The 20,185-nt window shown below is 34.1% G+C and overlaps 1 protein-coding gene across 5 annotated transcripts in view; it reads right to left on the reverse strand.

The window, feature by feature from the left end:
* The window catches only part of LOC143224731 (TBC1 domain family member 9-like), a 73,540-nt gene that overhangs the window by 17,510 nt on the left and 35,845 nt on the right, over positions 1 to 20,185 (reverse strand). For all 5 annotated transcript variants that reach the window (XM_076452989.1, XM_076452991.1, XM_076452988.1 and 2 more), the window contains exons 17-23: positions 19,925 to 20,071; positions 18,899 to 19,010; positions 11,317 to 11,377; positions 8,329 to 8,514; positions 7,270 to 7,380; positions 4,918 to 5,028; positions 3,667 to 3,852 (exon numbers count right to left, since the gene is read on the reverse strand). In XM_076452989.1, coding sequence (XP_076309104.1) covers positions 3,667 to 3,852; positions 4,918 to 5,028; positions 7,270 to 7,380; positions 8,329 to 8,514; positions 11,317 to 11,377; positions 18,899 to 19,010; positions 19,925 to 20,071 — 914 coding nt within the window. The remainder of the gene's footprint in view (positions 1 to 3,666; positions 3,853 to 4,917; positions 5,029 to 7,269; positions 7,381 to 8,328; positions 8,515 to 11,316; positions 11,378 to 18,898; positions 19,011 to 19,924; positions 20,072 to 20,185) is intronic.

The following is a 20,185-nucleotide window of genomic DNA, read 5'->3' on the forward strand; positions in this document are numbered from 1 at the left end:
TAAACCTTAACTAAATTTTTAACAACTCTTGACACATAATTAAAAAGTAAAAATTATGATAGCTATGTGAGATTATTTGTAACTTACATGTTATTATTCTGGGTTTTTAGGTGCATTATTTCATTAGATAAAAAAATTAATGTTGCAGTACCATCAGGGTAAATAATAAGAATTAAATTTATGAAAAGACTTGAGCAGCTAGTGCATTATGTAAATCTATATGGTAATGTGAGCTACATGTTCATTAATACAACTTTTGTGACAGTGTGTAGTCAGACACAGTTCAAAGGGTAATAAAAATTATGTAAAAACGAATGTATAATTTTTAAAAAGATTTAAGAATATGGTAAACAAATACAGTTTCATGTTACAGCTTGAAGTAATTCTAGAAAGTAAACAAGGGTAATTTTTATTTTTGTATTTTGGTTAAAAGGTGGGTCGATTTGACTGACCTTGTAGTTATAGAAAATAACAGATAGAGTACAAAGTCCTACAAATAAAATATTTGAAATCTAAGTTGTAAAGATTATACAAATAAAATCTGACTGTTTTCAGAGAAAGTAATTTTAATATGAAAACTACATTACACTTAGAGCAGTCAACACTGATACCATATGTTTATGTAGTAAAAATACTTTAATAAGTATCCTCACTTTTCGTATACAAGACTTATAACATTAGGTTGTTCAAAAAAAGAACAGTGGATTTTTATACTAAAATTTTAGTCATTTATGGGAATAAGAAACCTGTTGTTTTTATTACTTCATTGAAAAACTAGTTTTCTTCTATTCATTAAAGCTTTTATTCTTTGCTAAGACTTTATTTTCAATATTTCAGACCCTTACAATTAATGAAGGAAAAACGATGTTGCACATTATCTGGTATGGATTCAAACTCCATCATAATACATCACAAACAACTCACAATATAAACCAAGTATGGAATGAAGGATCCACCTCCAAATGTTTTGTAATGGAGAAGTGTCTAGAAGTGTTTTGGAGCCTTATCACAATTGAGTCATTGTGCAGATCACTTACTATTGTCATAAAGGGCCCAGTTTGTGTTGCTGTGACAATTTGATCAAGAAATGAGTTATTTGTGGTACACAAATGACACACTGGTTGATCAGACAGACCACTATACAGTGACTTGAGGCCAGTATTTTCTATTGCACTTTGCTCAAACAGGGCCAGAATATCACTGTGGAAGTTTGTCAAAAACTGGAAGAAATTCATAGAAAGTTGAGTGAGAAAATGACAGCACTAGTCAATCAAAGAGACCTAGTCTTACTTAAAGATGATGCTCAACCATACATTGCTCTAAAGCTGAATGAACTTGGCTATGAAACACTGCCTCATCCTTCTTACTTTCCAGACCACTGATACTACTTTATTCAAACATTTGGACAAGTTTTTCACAGGACAAAAGATTCAATAACAAAGCAACAACAGAGAGTGACTTTCAAACTATAGGACTTCAGTTTTATAATAAATAATGTTGTTTCTCCTTGGAAAAAGTGTATGGATTCATCAAGTTCCTATCTTGATTAATAGAGTGTATGGATTCATCAAGTTCCTATCTTGATTACTAAAGTGTATGGATTCATCAAGTTCCTATCTTGATTACTAAAGTGTATGGATTCATCAAGTTCCTATCTTGATTACTAAAGTGTATGGATTCATCAAGTTCCTATCTTGATTACTAAAGTGTATGGATTCATCAAGTTCCTATCTTGATTAATAGTGTGTGTGGATTCATCAAGTTCCTATCTTGATTAATAGAGTGTGTGGATTCATCAAGTTCCTATCTTGATTAATAGAGTGTGTGGATTCATCAAGTTCCTATCTTGATTAATAGAGTGTGTGGATTCATCAAGTTCCTATCTTGATTACTAAAGTGTGTGGATTCATCAAGTTCCTATCTTGATTACTAAAGTGTATGGATTCATCAAGTTCCTATCTTGATTAATAAAGTGTATGGATTCATCAAGTTCCTATCTTGATTAATAAAGTGTATGGATTCATCAAGTTCCTATCTTGATTAATAAAGTGTATGGATTCATCAAGTTCCTATCTTAATTAATAAAGTGTATGGATTCATCAAGTTCCTATCTTGATTACTAAAGTGTATGGATTCATCAAGTTCCTATCTTGATTACTAAAGTGTATGGATTCATCAAGTTCCTATCTTGATTAATAGTGTGTGTGGATTCATCAAGTTCCTATCTTGATTAATAGAGTGTGTGGATTCATCAAGTTCGTATCTTGATTAATAGAGTGTGTGGATTCATCAAGTTCCTATCTTGATTAATAGAGTGTGTGGATTCATCAAGTTCCTATCTTGATTAATAGAGTGTGTGGATTCATCAAGTTCCTATCTTGATTACTAAAGTGTGTGGATTCATCAAGTTCCTATCTTGATTAATAAAGTGTATGGATTCATCAAGTTCCTATCTTGATTAATAAAGTGTATGGATTCAAGTTCCTATCTTGATTAATAAAGTGTATGGATTCATCAAGTTCCTATCTTGATTAATAAAGTGTATGGATTCATCAAGTTCCTATCTTGATTAATAAAGTGTATGGATTCATCAAGTTCCTATCTTGATTACTAAAGTGTGTGGATTCATCAAGTTCCTATCTTGATTACTAAAGTGTGTGGATTCATCAAGTTCCTATCTTGATTACTAAAGTGTATGGATTCATCAAGTTCCTATCTTGATTACTAAAGTGTATGGATTCATCAAGTTCCTATCTTGATTACTAAAGTGTATGGATTCATCAAGTTCCTATCTTGATTACTAAAGTTTATGGATTCATCAAGTTCCTATCTTGATTAATAAAGTGTATGGATTCATCAAGTTCCTATCTTGATTAATAAAGTGTATGGATTCATCAAGTTCCTATCTAGATTAATAAAGTGTATGGATTCATCAAGTTCCTATCTTGATTAATAAAGTGTATGGATTCATCAAGTTCCTATCTTGATTACTAAAGTGTGTGGATTCATCAAGTTCCTATCTTGATTAATAAAGTGTATGGATTCATCAAGTTCCTATCTTGATTAATAAAGTGTATGGATTCATCAAGTTCCTATCTTGATTAATAAAGTGTATGGATTCATCAAGTTCCTATCTTGATTAATAAAGTGTATGGATTCATCAAGTTCCTATCTTGATTAATAAAGTGTATGGATTCATCAAGTTCCTATCTTGATTAATAAAGTGTATGGATTCATCAACTTAAATTTCAAAATCCACCATTGTTTTTCAAACAACCCAATATTTAATGGAAGCTTGCAAAAGTTTGTTATAATACAGAAATCAGATTAGAAGTTATAATGTTAAAACTATAAAGTCCAATTTGGTGTCACTGTGCCAACAGTAAGACAGTTAATCTCTGGTCTCAACCTGCTTATCCAAAAACGTTTTCTTTATACAATGACTCAGTTATGACTGAACACACCTGATTAATTTTCGGTCTCAATCTACTTATCAAAAATAGTTCTTGATGTGCAGATTGTTAGCTCTAGTTAAAACCTTAGGATGGATTGAATAACCAGTGAGCAAAATGTAACAATTTAAATAATCTAACATCTCAACTACTAGAAAAAACAACACTTCATATGAAGTAAAGATGTTTAATGATATGAATACTGAAGCAATACCTGAAATACTTTCCTTGCTAAAAGTTCAGGATTTTGTCCACCACCCCAAGGAGTCAAAGTAACAAAGAGGAGGCGAAAATATTCAAAATCAATGCGGTAATGTTCAAAGAATGGTAAAGTAGGGTCATATTTATCTTGGGCGACTCCCGATGTTCGTCCCCAACTCTGCTGTGTTAACTGATCTTCCTAATATAAAAAACACATTTTATTATTCCACACCTTCAGATCAAGATGTCTACATTCATTATTAAGTACTTCAAGTATGATTCAATAAGTGTTTTTTCTTTTACAGTTTAAGTAAATAAAGACTTATAGATTGTAATTTACTTATTACAGCTGTAAATCAAAACAGTAGTAAAGAAAAACTAAAAGCACAACATAATGATTAATCTTCAAAGTTCAACTGTCTCTATTGAAACCAGGTATATATTATATTGGTCTGATTATAGGGTGATTCAAATTTTCTGAGAACAAGGGAAAGAAAACTAGTGTAATAATGCCCTTTTCTTTTTGATTTATAAAATTAATATAACTGAACAGACTACAGGTAGGTCACTTGTAAGAATTAACAATAATATTGAGCTAACATCTCAACAAACAGGGATTCAACAGGGGAGTGGCCTTTGGTCAGTCACGACTATAAAGTAACTATGGACGTTGCTGGCTAATTATTAATCAAAATGTGGGTTTATAGTCAAGTCAATACAGTGCATCACATTTACTTGTAAATGGTTTTTCATCAGTTTTTAACACAACTTTGGATTGAAAACTTCCATCACAGCAGTTACAAAAATCACTACCTGAAAGACTCAAACCTTCTATTTGTTTTCTGTTAAGACCCTGGTAATGAATTATAAATAAATATTATTGAACCTCTTACAGGTTAGGAAGTTCAGCTTACCTTTGAATTTAAAACTGTGAGTGAACTTATAATTCTGATTATTGGAAAATTTTCAACTAATGCCAGAACAAACTCAATACACAAACTATGATCAATGCAATGAATAATCACATACCAATGGCCTTTTTCATAGCCCAAATAGTTTTCTCCAACCATAAATATATACAGTATCTACCATATCAAAAACAACCTAATACAAATACATTTAATCTGTAAACATGCCTTTGATTTAATTATCTCACAGATGCTAACAGCTACAGTAGGTTCTTCAATGGTTGAAAATAATTGTAATTGTAAATGTTAGAGAATAGTTTTACCAATAGTCCATATTAAGAACCAAAAATGTACACCTTAACCACATAGAAGAGATCCAGCAATTCTTTCTGAGACAACCAAGTACTGATAAATGGATCACTTTGAACACTTCTAATAACATTCCTCATTGTTGTGTCTTCCAAGTTCTGCAACAAAGAAATGCAAATCAACATAAGATTGTAAGGTGTTTCTTTTTAAACTTTCTACAAGACACAAGTTGAGTGACATTTTGAAAGTTTGTTACATTACCAATACACTAATTAATGAAGTGCATATATAGATATGTATTGGTAAATAATGAAACACTAGGTAAAACAAAAAACAAGTTACGAAAACATTCAATGTCTTGAGACATTCTTTTAATGCATTTCTATCATCACATTGTCCAAACCAGAAAAACATATCAAAACAAGAAACACACAAAAGCATACACCACATCATCAAAACAAGAAACATAAAAACATACACGGCATCATCAAAACAAGAAACACATAAAAACATACACCATCATCAAAACAAGAAACACATGAAAACATACACCATCATCAAAACAAGAAACACATGAAAACATACACCATCATCAAAACAAGAAACACATGAAAACATACACCATCATCAAAACAAGAAACACATGAAAACATACACCATCATCAAAACAAGAAACACATGAAAACATACACCATCATCAAAACAAGAAACACATGAAAACATACACCATCATCAAAACAAGAAACACATGAAAACATACACCATCATCAAAACAAGAAACACATGAAAACATACACCATCATCAAAACAAGAAACACATGAAAACATACACCATCATCAAAACAAGAAACACATGAAAACATACACCATCATCAAAACAAGAAACATAAAAACATACACCACATCATCAAAACAAGAAACATAAAAACATACACCACATCATCAAAACAAGAAACATAAAAACATACACCACATCATCAAAACAAGAAACATAAAACATACACCACATCATCAAAACAAGAAACATAAAACATACACCACATCATCAAAACAAGAAACATAAAAACATACACCACATCATCAAAACAAGAAACATAAAAACATACACCACATCATCAAAACAAGAAACATAAAAACATACACCACATCATCAAAACAAGAAACAAAAACATACACCACATCATCAAAACAAGAAACAAAAACATACACCACATCATCAAAACAAGAAACACATAAAAACATACACCACATCATCAAAACAAGAAACACATAAAAACATACACCATCATCATCAAAACAAGAAACACATAAAAACATACACCATCATCAAAACAAGAAACACATGAAAACATACACCATCATCAAAACAAGAAACACATGAAAACATACACCATCATCAAAACAAGAAACATAAAAGCATACACCATCATCAAAACAAGAAACATAAAAACATACACCACATCATCAAAAGAAGAAACATAAAAACATACACCACATCATCAAAAGAAGAAACATAAAAACATACACCACATCATCAAAAGAAGAAACATAAAAACATACACCACATCATCAAAAGAAGAAACATAAAAACATACACCACATCATCAAAACAAGAAACATAAAAACATACACCACATCATCAAAACAAGAAACATAAAAACATACACCACATCATCAAAACAAGAAACATAAAAACATACACCATCATCAAAACAAGAAACATAAAAGCATACACCACATCATCAAAACAAGAAACATAAAAGCATACACTGCATCATCAAAACAAGAAACAAAAACATACACCACATCATCAAAACAAGAAACATAAAAACATACACCACATCATTAAAACAAGAAACATAAAAACATACACCACATCATCAAAACAAGAAACACATAAAAACATACACGACATCATCAAAACAAGAACACAAAGGCATATGCGGACATCATCAGAACAAGAAACACATGAGAAACATGCACCATCATCAAAACAAGAAACATAAAAGCATACACCACATCATCAAAACAAGAAACATGAAAACATACACCACATCATCAAAACAAGAAACATAAAAACATACACCACATCATCAAAACAAGAAACATAAAAACATACACCACATCATCAAAACAAGAAACATAAAAACATACACCATCATCAAAACAAGAAACATAAAAGCATACACCACATCATCAAAACAAGAAACATAAAAACATACACCACATCATCAAAACAAGAAACATGAAAACATACACCACATCATTAAAACAAGAAACACATAAAAACATACACCACATCATCAAAACAAGAAACACATAAAAACATACACCACATCATCAAAACAAGAAACATAAAAGCATACACCACATCATCAAAACAAGAAACATATACTCACCTGTACTACTTTTAGTCGATGTTTCAGCCTCAGTCTTTCTATCATCGAAGATGTTAAAAATCCATACTTGGAATATGAATTGTAGATCAAGTCATTAACATCAATAAATTCCTGAAAATTAGTTTATTATTACTTGCATGCAAAAATTAAATTAAATTTGAACAGATCAGATTTGTGTTCTCAAGCATGGAACAATAAATACATCAGTAATAAAGGTTTCCAAATATAGCCATCATACAACAAAGCTGGATTACATAAATATAAGTTCAAAGTTCTTCTGACCAACATAACAAAGTGAAGAAACTAGATATTCAAGGCTTGTGGGATGTTCATAATATAACAACTATTATAAATACAATAAAATATTGCACATCATACAAACAGGTTCAGTTAAGGTAAAAGATTTACTTCACAAAAACCTGAACAGGAATTATATGTCATCTACAGAAATGTTTGTTTAGTGTTGTTAAAATCCTAGCATTTTTACTGAAGTATAGGTTAGAAAGACAACGGTATAAAAGTAGCTAAAAACGAAACGATCAAACAAAAACCCCCAAAAGTGAACCTCAAATAAACACTTAAACTGGAAATTTAGAGTTTCTTTTAAAGCAGACAGAACCAATATCCTCACAATATTTAAAACAATGTGTAACAAGCACTACTTGTCATCTTAATTAATCTTCACATAAAACTGTTTACTAAGAAACTTTTATTTGGAATAAAAGATAATTCTTATGTAACAGCATGCACATAAAAGTTCAGTTCTACCGTTTTTTAAACTATTAAGTAAGTGTTTTCCCACATTTTTCTGTCATCTAATATTTTTTTATCTTGGTTCTTACCTGTATAAAGATATTTTAATAATTCTCTTAAATTATCTCAGTTTACAATTTCCTAAAAACATTTTTGTTTAGAGTAGTATCGAGATAGATATTTTGATTAAAATAAGAACCAGACATCGACCACACTAAAACCACTTCTAGCTAGTTCTGCTTACACAATACTTTCATACACAATTTGAAACTATGATTCCCATGGTTATATGTTTTTTACACTTACCTGTTGGTTCTTCTGTCCTTTCCAACACAGGGGGGCGCTGTGCATCATATGTGGTAAAGTAGCATCATAGTTCATTACACTTTCCAAGTACTTACTGAGCACAGTCATGGCCTCTCCATCATCTTTACACTGCATCAAGGCATCTTTGTTGGCTTCTAACACAGCCAGTGCAACTTGGAATACCACCTATAAACAGACAGAATATTCATACACACCTGTACTACTTCTGAACGTTTCACTCTCAGCTCATCTAAAACCTCTAACAACAAACATCATAAAAATTTAAAGCTGAATGGAATAGCACAATCAATAGCTCAACATAAATGTGTTGAAATATGAAAAGATATGACACCAGAGAGAAAATCATAACAATGAATAAAAAGGAAATTATGACACCAGAGAGAAAATCATAACAATGAATAAAAAGGAAATTATGACACCAGAGAGAAAATCATAACAATGAATAAAAAGGAAATTATGACACCAGAGAGAAAATCATAACAATGAATAACAATGAAAAAAGGAAATTATGACACCAGAGAGAAAATCATAACAATGAATAAAAAGGAAATTATGACACCAGAGAGAAAATCATAACAATGAATAAAAAGGAAAAAAAAGGAAATTATGACACCAGAGAGAAAATCATAACAATGAATAAAGAGGAAATTATGACACCAGAGAGAAAATCATAACAATGAATAAAGAGGAAATTATGACACCAGAGAGAAAATCATAACAATGAATAAAGAGGAAATTATGACACCAGAGAGGAAATCATAACAATGAATAAAAAGGAAATTATGACACCAGAAAGAAAATCATAACAATGAATAAAGAGGAAATTATGACACCAGAGAGAAAATCATAACAATGAATAAAGAGGAAATTATGACACCAGAGAGGAAATCATAACAATGAATAAAGAGGAAATTATGACACCAGAGAGGAAATCATAACAATGAATAAAAAGGAAATTATGACACCAGAGAGGAAATCATAACAATGAATAAAAAGGAATTTATGACACCAGAGAGGAAATCATAACAATGAATAAAGAGGAAATTATGACACCAGGACTTTTTTTAAAAAACTAGTTGCAAACTAAGATAAATTTATAATTTGAGAAAGTTAGTGGAAAAACTTTAACTGATGTTAAACTATATGTTATAACTAAGGAAATAAACACTATCACAGGCTTTACATAGTTTTCATGAAAAAGTTTAAGACTACAATGAACACAGAATTAGGAAAAAGATTTTCTGTAACTTGCATTTCTCATGAAAAAGTTTAAAAAAATATGTTAAATCTGATACAAAGTTTTTTCACCACTGTTCAACTACTATTTCCAAAACAGCTTCTCCTAATTGTATCACAGTTTTATCCATTTAATTTATATAACACTAATTTGCTTAGTTGAGAAGTTTGGAATCGCACACTGTAAAATCTAAGACTGAATTGTGTGAGACCAAGTAAAATTTCCAGCTTTCCGGAGTAGACAGTGAACACGGATTCCCTTAATTATATATAATTTTTAGTAGAACGTTATACTTGCTTGATTCAAGGAAAGTAATATGTCATTACACTGTTTATGCTATATTTATTAGAATAAGAACAAAAAGAGACATTCAAAATACACACAAGTGCACAAAATGTTAAAAGTTATTTGAAGAAAGTGTCCAATTTCAACTGTTTCATTTTTTAATGGGTTTTCTCATGAGGTTAAAAGAGAATTCTACAGCCTTTTAATGAAGTTCATTTCCTCCCTTCATTTTTGCATACAATTTGATAGCGTTAATATAACTTAACACTTGTGATGAAGTAGGAATTTCTATTTCTTCACTATCTTTTCCATTTTTTTCTTCTTCTGATTCTCTCACTTTGCTACCTTCTTGCAATTCTATTAAAGATTTTAAATCAATTTCATCAGTTTCTGTTAAAACATTCTTGTCAATGTTCACAAAACTTTCACAGAATCATCTGCATCAATCTTCTCAGAGTTTGGATTTCACTAGAATCCTCATAACAAACAACTTGTCCACAAACTTCACCATTATCAAGTACATGTCCACAGTTTTGTAAACACTTTATTACGCATTCATCTTTTACACATTTGATTGAATGACTTAAAAATGCAATTGCATCTAACATTGTCAATTTTCATGGTCATTTCAGATGCTCTCTTACAGTCGTCCATGTTTGTAATAATATGCTGAAGCATCAGTTTTCTGTATTTCAGTTTTATACTCTGTATAATTCCATTATCTAGTGGCTGTAGAACTGATGTTGTACATGGAGATAGAAATACTAAACGAACGTTTAAAAGTTGAACTTTTGGGTAACAAGTTGCATTATTTATGAAAAGTAGAATATTCATATTTTCTTGTTCCATTCTTTTGTTTAATTTAATCACAAACATAATGATAGCAGAAAAAAAACAATATATTTAACCAATACTTACTATAACAAGAATTTATTTATTATTTAAACAAATTATTAATTAAATAAAAAATAACTATTTAATCAAAAACATTCTTTCTGCCTTACTTGTTGATAGATGAGGTAGGTGAGAGAGTTTTCCATTCACATTATGTAGGTTCTGCCATATAGAGGGCGTTTTATAAGATAAATCTAAGTTAATGTTACAAAGTGTGATATTTTCAGCTTAGACAGGTTTTACTGTGTATGTGTACGTAGATCAGATAATTAGTTGTGTGTGTGTGTGTGTGTGTGTGTGTGTGTGTGTGTGTGTGTGTGTGTGTGTGTGTGTGTGTGTTTAATACACCACAAGCTGTATTAAATGGTAATGTATCTTTAACATCATTATTTATTTTAAGTACTGTGTTTATAAAAATATTCAGATCTTTAGCTGGTGTGACAGGTTTTTGTGTGTATAGAGAGTGTTTGAATGTATCCTCCAACCTGAACTAATGTGTCTGTATCCTCCAACCTGAACTAATGTGTCTATCCTCCAACCTGAACTCCTACCTTTGCTCCATCAAAAAAGAAACAATCCACAATGTTGACAGCAGAGGCAAATGGCATCACACTTCAAAATAAAGCAATAAATGACTGTCAAAACTGTTAACTTAATTAACAATAAGTTGTTCCTCATTAATATACACTTAGCCATCAACATATAAACAGATCAGTTTATTAACACATTAAACATCAGTTATCTGATCCCCAAAAATATACCCTATTCGACTGACATTTAACTAATATAACAGTACATTCAACAATATACCCTATTCGACTGACATTTAACTAATATAACACAGTACATTCAACAATATACCCTATTCAACTGACATTTAACTAATAACACAGTAGCTAATTTTTCACAATGTATTATAATGAAGAATATTTAAGTTTAAAGACTGTTTATTTGGACAGTAAACTATCAGTCAGTAGACAGTAGTGTTTCACTTTCTGAACATCAATACATTGTATTTTATAACTTACACAAGTGTAGGAAATTTTTAAAGTATTTGTAAGAAACATTACAAAATATGGAAGTTTGTAAAAGAAACACTTACTTTGTACATTACACAATATTAGAACCAGTTTACATTACAATATTGCATTTCATATTTCTATACTACAAACATCATGAATAATGTATAAATGCACAGAATATCAATGGTATGTGGCTTAAGAACAGTTTACTTGTTTCAGATATTAATAGAAACCTAAACAGGAGCTGTTTGCACCAGCCAGTCCTAATTTTGGTTGATTTAGTGTTTTACAGTACAAAGTAGTTAGGCTAACTGTGCTATACATCCAGTAAAAAGTTAAAAGTAAATTTAGTAAAATTCATAAAAAAAGTATTAAAGTAAAACAAAACAAAGTCTAAAAAAAACAACACAAACAGCATAAAACTCATGTTTACATCTAGTATACAGCAGTAAGAGAAAACTACAGTAATTCAAATCGTAAAGGAGTTTCTGTTGCGTAACTGTAATAATCATAACTCGCCAGGAAAACTAACAGGTAAGTACAAAATCCACTGTCATTCACCTGAAGTTGACCTTTCTAGTCCTGGTTCTGAGTTATTTGATGTTATGACCGTTATCAAAAAGGAAAGTAATAAAAAGGTTTTAAAAGACGTGTAGCAAAATTATAATAATAACTCGTCAGGATGACTAACGGGTAGTTCAAATAGATAGTTCAAACAGCAGCAATAGTCACCTGAAGTTGGCCTTTCCAGTCCTGGTTTCGAGTTATTTAATCTTACAGCCAGTTTCTAATTTAAAATCGAACTAGATGAACTGTGATTTTTAAAAAAGGAGCCACGTTAAAAAGGTGTAATGAATGAATTAAAAAACTTAAATGGCATTAAAAAGATTAATGGCCTTTAAAGAACTAAAAACATTACCAAGGTGGACAGTGTCACCATCACCAATAACACTAATATTACAGACAAATCCTGGGACAGAACATGTTTAAAATGCAGTCATTGAAAGACAAGAAAGTAAAATGTGGCTTATTGTGAGCTGAGTGTTACACAAACTACATATTGGTGCATCAGTTTCAATGCGTAGTCTAGTTAGAACAACTTCCTCTTTCCGATCCTTATGGAAGCAAGACGGTCAAAGTCCAATACAAAGTTTTCTTCGGAAAAGCTTGTTTTCTCGTTCATCACTCCATGTCGACTGCCACCTGGCACGTAGCCGAGCCTTGAATACAGGGCCATAGTCCATGTATGGACCAGGCACAGCAGTGATAGTGCCAGAGCAGATAAATTTAGCTGCAGAGTCAGTGAGCTTGTTCCCACGAATACCAATGTGGCCCAGTATCCAGAAAAACAGGATAGAAGTAGATGTTAAAGAGAAATGGGCCAGTCAGTTTTGAATATCAGTGAGAACAGGGTGTGAACTAACATGAAACAATTCCAGGGCCAGTAGAGAACTAAGTTAGTCAGTATAAATAGTGCAGTTTGAGTACTGCTTAGCTTCTATGTGGTCCAGGGCAAGAGTAATGGCATACAGTTTAGCAGTGAACACAGAAGCTGTAGAGGGGATCCTATGCACAACCACCAAACCACAACAAACCATGGCAGAGCCCACACAGTCATCTGATTTTGAACCATCTGTATAAATAGGAATGGAAGGATGTTTCGAAAGATGTTCAGCAAATAACAGACAGTCTGTCCAATCAGGAGTGTCTGCATTTCTCAAATGACTTAAAGATAGGTCACATTTGGGGACTATAAGAAGCCATGGTGGGATGGGCTAACCAGTGGATACAGCAATGTTATCCAAGGACAGACCCAATTCATCCAAATGCACCTGGATATGAAGGCCAAAAGGAGCAATGGCAAACCATCTGTTCTGAAAAAGTATGGCCCACCAAGGAAGGAAAACACAACCCCAAGTGTGATGCTTTGGTAAAGAACAAAGTTTCAAAGCATATAGTAAAGACAGTTGCAAATGGCAGAGGTGCAAAGAAGGTTCACAAGACTATGTATAAACTCTGAACTGGGGAAGTGCAGAAATCCCCAGTGCAGAGCTGAAGTCCTTGATGATGAATGGAGTCCAGCATCTTTAAGGCCAAGGGTCTGGCAGAGCCATAGACCAGTGATCCATAGTCGAGTTGTGATCAAATAAGAGCACGATACATCTTTAGCATAAAACATCGATCTGCTCCCCAAGTGGTGGAAGAGAGGACGTTCAGTGCTCTTGTACATTTGACCCGTAGCTGCTTGATGTGTGGTATAAAGGTCAGCTTATGGTCAACGATAAGCCCCAAAAACTTTGTCTCAGCGACCACAGGCAGCACAACTTCACTGATACAGAGTTCAGGAGCAGGGTGAATACCCCATTAGCAGCAAAAGTGCATACAAATAGTTTTAAAGAGAGAGAAGTTAAAACTGTTTGCTTCAGTAAGCGATTGAGAGCAGTCTGTAGCTGCTGTTCAATATACCTCACGTTCAACGACTGGCACGAGATGTGAAAGTCATTGACATAGAGCCCATTTGCAAGAGTGAGAGAGTTGTTCAGTGATGGCATTAATTTTTATACTGAAAAGTGTGACACTCAGAACATGGCCCTGAGGGACTCCAACTTCCCATAGAAAAGAATGAGAAAGTTTCGAACCCACAAAAACTTGGAATCTCCTGTCCATTAAAAAATTAATAAATGGCCACGTAATCTATATATATATATGGAGGTCTCGCAAAATGTCATACCTCCATGTTGTGTCATAAGCCTTCTCAATGTCAAAGAATGTTGATACAAGATGTCATTTGAGAAAAACTTCTGTGATTGATGATTCGAGTTGAATCAGGTGGCCCGTGGTGGAGCACTGTTGTTGAAACCCACAATGGGTGGGTGAGAGGAGGTTGTTTGATTTAAAGAACTAAACAAGACGAGCACTAACCATCCTCTCTAAGGTCTTGCAGAGACAGCTCGTCAAAGCAATTGGACGGTAGTTTGAAGGAATCTTGGGATCCTTCCCAGGCTTAGAGAAAGGTAGGACAATAGTCTTGCACCAGGCAACAAGAAAAACATTTTCCTCCCAGATCCAGTTAAAAACAATCAGAAGAATAGCAAGAGAAGTAGGAGATAGATGGCGCAGCATATCATAACATATATCATTAGGTCCAACCAATGTACTGCCAGACCAATGAAGGGCCAGTTTGAGTTTCACCAGCGTAAAGGGATGTTTATAGTCAGAGACAATCAGCTCAAAAGGAAAGAGGTGATTGCTCTGCCCGAGTCTTGATGACTAAGAAGGTGGAAGAAGAAGCAGAAGTGCTAGATACCTGGCAAAAGCTTTCACCTATTCACCTATGCTCCAGGTATCATACTTTCTGGCCATCAGAGAGCAAGATCGAGATGGGGACATTATTATATTGCCCACCGACGTTTCGAATCTTGTCCATGACTTTGGAACTGGTGGTAGAAGATATGCCGGTTGTGTACTTAATCCAATATTCCTTCTGGCTTTGACGTCCTACCACCGAGCATGTGCATGGATCCACTGGAAAGCGATGCAGTTCGATAGTGTGGGATATCTACAGAAAGTATCCCAGGCCCGTTTTTGAGCCTTCCATGCCATTTGGCAGGCAGGATTTTACCATGGAAGAGGATATAGTGGAAAACGTGTTGAGATTTTAGGAATACATTGAGTAGCCGCTTGTATAATATAGTCAGTTACTGTTGCCACAAAGTTGTCTACTGATGGCTTACAGATGATGGCAGAATCAAGTTCTGTGAGAGCATTGAAAGAGGGCCAGTTTGCCTGATCCAGCTTCCACCGGGGCACGTAGGTTGGGTGGCATCAACCACAGCCAGACTCTCTCAAGATTATATGAAAATGATCACTGCCTCGTGGATTATTGTCAACCATCCATGAAAATTGGGAGAATAATGAAGGGGAGCAAATTGAGAGATCAATAGCAGTAAAGAACTGACTAGGTGTGTGAAAATAAGTAGAAGAACCAGTATTGAAAAGAGAAAGGTTGTGACTAAAGAGTAAACATTCTACAGAGCAGCCCCTCCTGTCAATATCAGCACTTCCCCAGAAGGGATGAAGTCCATTAAAGTCCCCCAGGATGGAGGGAGACAGCAACTGTTAAATGAGAGCATCAAAGCCTGATTGATCATATGTCTCTCCATGTGACAGATAGAGAGAACAGTGATGGTATGACCCAAGAAAACACGAATGGCTACGGCCTCCAAGGGTGTGTCGAGTGGCAAAAACAGGGTGGGCACATGCTGATCAACCAACAGTGCCACCCCTCCATGCACTCGTCCATCATACAGTCTGTCACTTTTGTACAAAGGAAATTGTCGAAAAGTGACTGTATCGACAGGTTTCAGGAAGCTATCAGTGCTCTGATGTCATCCAGATTAGAACATAAACCTCAACAGTTCCATTGTATCAAAGTGGCCATTTTAATTTGTGTGTAGGCAAATTGGGTGAAGAACCCTTCTGTTTACGACCACGTCTTTTTTCCTTACTGGGTCGATTGGACAGGTCTTTGCTGTTGGAAGAGGATTCCAGTGACTGAGTATGTGAACGAATGATTGTTTTGCATCTTGGGATGGGAGAATAAGATGTATCTGAGGAAATGTCTGTACCTGGAACCAAAGGATGTGGATCTTGGGGTTTATTGGAATGTATGTAAGAGACAGAGGTAGGTGTTGAAGTTGGTTCACCAACTTTTTTTAACCATGGAGGTCAAAACACTTTTCATCTGTTTGGAGAACGATTCTTTTGGAGGCACAGAGAGATCTGTCTGCACTCCCACTGCAGTTGTGGAACAAAGTGCAGCAGCATATGTCTGAAATGAGGTGGTGGAAAGCAATTTTCGAGCCTCAGGATAAGTAATGTTATGAATCGTTTTCAAACACTGCACATCTGTTTCTTAAAACCATTTAGAGCAAGAATGAAAATAGGACAGGTGAGAGCCATTGCGATTGATGCAATGTTGGTCCATTTCACACTTGTAGGCATCGTGACCCTTGGCACTGCAACAAGCACATGTCAAGGAACCACAACATGATGTCTTCGAGTGACCAAACCCCTGACACTGGAAACATCGGAGAGGGTTTGGAATGTATGGCCGTACTCTGCAATTAAGATAACCTGCTTTGATGGTGGCAGGTGGGCGTGTTGACGTAAAATTGAGAATGAGGACATTGGTCGGCACCATAATTCCATCTTTGCGAGTGGATATACGCCTCACTGCAGAAACTCCTTGGGTGGAAAAACCAGCAAGAATCTCAAACTCTGGGATGTTCTTCAAAATTCCTCTGAACAATAACTCATAATGATGAAATCAAAGTAGCATGAGGTGTAACCTCAATAGGTATATCCCCAATTGCCTTTCAATGCAAGAAAAGTTCACTGTATTGAGATGTAGATGTTTCCATCAATATGTCACCAGATTGAAGCTTCTTTACCGATTTTGGAGAGCCAGCAAGTCCCTCTAGTCCCTTCTGAATGAAAATGGGAGACATTTGCCCTCAAGGTTTGTCTAAAAGTGAGTGCAAAAAAAAGAAAATGAGGTACAACAGGTGGTACAGATGGTGAGGATTGCTGCTCAGAATCTTCAAGATGTGGTTGTTTACCTGTAGACTGTTTTTTCACTATTTTATTCAGATATTTAATTGGAGTATCCAGAATAAAGAAAGAAATTTTGGTGCCCACTGACCCCATCCATTATGGACCCCTACGAGGGGATGCACTACAATGTCTAAGAAGGACATTACAGCAATGCCAAGGTTTCATGAGCACTATACCCAAACACCGGCATCAGATATAATGTACATAACAACTGTTGAGAATATCCAACACTAGTACTTGGTTGATCCTAGCCCAAGTGGACCAGGTGATTGACCCAAAGAGGCCACCCCAAGGCTGTCCGTCTACAAGAATTCAAGGCCAAAGTGGTGGGTTAGGGTTGGACCCCTCAACCACCAGGATCCTCTCCTCCCATTCATGGGTTGCCTCGTACAGCAAACACGTGGGTGGAATGCTAGATCCCAGAGAAGGTAAACTGAAAGAACAGAACCTTTCCTGGGAGGTCCCCTCACCACGTACAGGAATCAACATCGAGAGGCCTAATTTTGAAGTTTTCAACTAGAGGAAGGGTACATAATAAACATTGCCCACCTCTCGGGTTACTCAAATCAAATACTATAAACATTGCCCACCTCTCGGGTTACTCAAATCAAATACTATAAACATTGCCCACCTCTCGGGTTACTCAAATCAAATACTATAAACATTGCCCACCTCTCGGGTTACTCAAATCAAATACTATAAACATTGCCCACCTCTCGGGTTACTCAAATCAAATACTATAAACATTGCCCACCTCTCGAGTTACTCAAATCAAATACTATAAACATTGCCCACCTCTCGAGTTACTCAAATCAAATACTATAAACATTGCCCACCTCTCGAGTTACTCAAATCAAATACTATAAACATTGCCCACCTCTCGAAGTTACTCAAATCAAATACTATAAACATTGCCCACCTCTCGAGTTACTCAAATCAAATACTATAAACATTGCCCACCTCTCGAGTTACTCAAATCAAATACTATAAACATTGCCCACCTCTCGAGTTACTCAAATCAAATACTAGGATTTCAACATCACTCTCATAAAAAAATCCCCACAGTTCCAAAGTTCAGTTTTTTTTGTTTTTTTTATAGAAACAAGAAGTTAAATATGGGCTATTAAATTATCAGCCAGCATGCTAACCAACAGGCCATATACAGTTTATTAGATAGCAAAGTTTAATTTTAACAAAATTTATAAGCCAATTAATAACATAGTTTGTAATCAGAGCACACTGTGAGACAACATCTTATGAAGAAACTTTTGATGGCACTATTGATCAAACTAAACAGAAAATAAAATAAAGATTACCTAGTTTATCTCTGGAAGTTAGACATCCTTGGAAATATTATTTGTTACACTAAAGGTCAGCCCTAATGTATCAAGAAGTACATACAAGTAGAGCAGGTTATGGTACAATACCTAGAGTTAACAAGTACCCTACATAAATACCATTCCTTATTATGTGTTAACGTTAGCAGATAGCATACCTCAAAAAAATTGTGAGGAACCATGATAAAGAGATCATTGAAAGAATTCCTAATGGTTCAAGTTTCTGATAGAGATCTGGCAGGTGGTCTTTTGTGAGGTCTTCTAAAACACCTAGATAAGAGTGCAAATATTGTTTACAAGTAACCTCTTAAAAATGAAACCTATATAAACATCTCAGAAGTAAAAGCTTTCAGCAAAACATTTCTAGCATCTGCAATGGAAGGAAAACAATCCCCAATTACTCCCTTCCATCAAGTGACCAAACAGTTCTTATGGTGCTAGCTTTGATGAAGCTACAATAGTGAAAAACTGTCAAGTATACAAATTGTTGAACATAATTTGAGAATAAAGATTGGTCACATCTTCTGACTTCATTGTCTTAATCTCTCAAGTACTATAAATTCTGAAAACAAATTTTTTCTATGACCAGTGTGACTAAACCATGTGGATAATAAATAAAATTAAATTATGGGAAATTAATATTCCATTTCTTACATAGGGTATCCTAAGATTTATAAAACAAACTATTGACTATGTGGCACTCTTACAAAAGAGTTTATTGAACTTAAAAAATTAAATAACTTAATCTTTCTTGTGTAACGTTAAATGTGTACAGAAAAGCACAGCTTTCAAACCACTATCTTTGATCAAACAAGGGTCTCAATTGTGCAATTGTTACATGACTGGACAGTTTCAGGTTTTTCCCACTCAATAGATAACCTTTCAATAAACATAACCCCAGTTCAGGATTATAGATAGTCCACAGTAAGGTTTAATATTTTTTTCCAATACAGTCATAGTAGATAAGATGGTGTAGAGACTTCCACTATTCAACAAAAGAAAAATAACTGTCACTAATTTAGATGATCTGTTCTGATAAAAATGAAGAATAAAATAAGATGAAGGTCAACAGTAGTTATTTTCCTGGTTTTAATATGCTTAAACAAAAATGAGTCATCTAATGATAACATTTTCTATTTAAAGTGCATATCAACAGTAAGATTAAAGATCCTTTCCCAACTGACCTTGATCTATCAGGGCTCCAACAACCTTTGTATTGTAATAGTCAGGCAAGAGTCTCTCACAAAGAGCAACCAATAACCAAAAAGCTTCTTCTTCCGAGGCATACAATAGCAACACTGATGCCACGATATTCATAGCTTGGCAATAACCTACAAGAACATTGAATGAACAATAAACTTCAACATGTGAAACAAAATGATCAAAAATATATAATCAGAAAGTAAGAGACGTGCCAAAATATTAAAAGTTACAAATAACTTGGT

This window comes from Tachypleus tridentatus, chromosome 9 (assembly GCF_004210375.1).
Source record: "Tachypleus tridentatus isolate NWPU-2018 chromosome 9, ASM421037v1, whole genome shotgun sequence".
In the NCBI taxonomy this organism is placed as follows: Eukaryota; Metazoa; Arthropoda; class Merostomata; order Xiphosura; family Limulidae; genus Tachypleus; species Tachypleus tridentatus.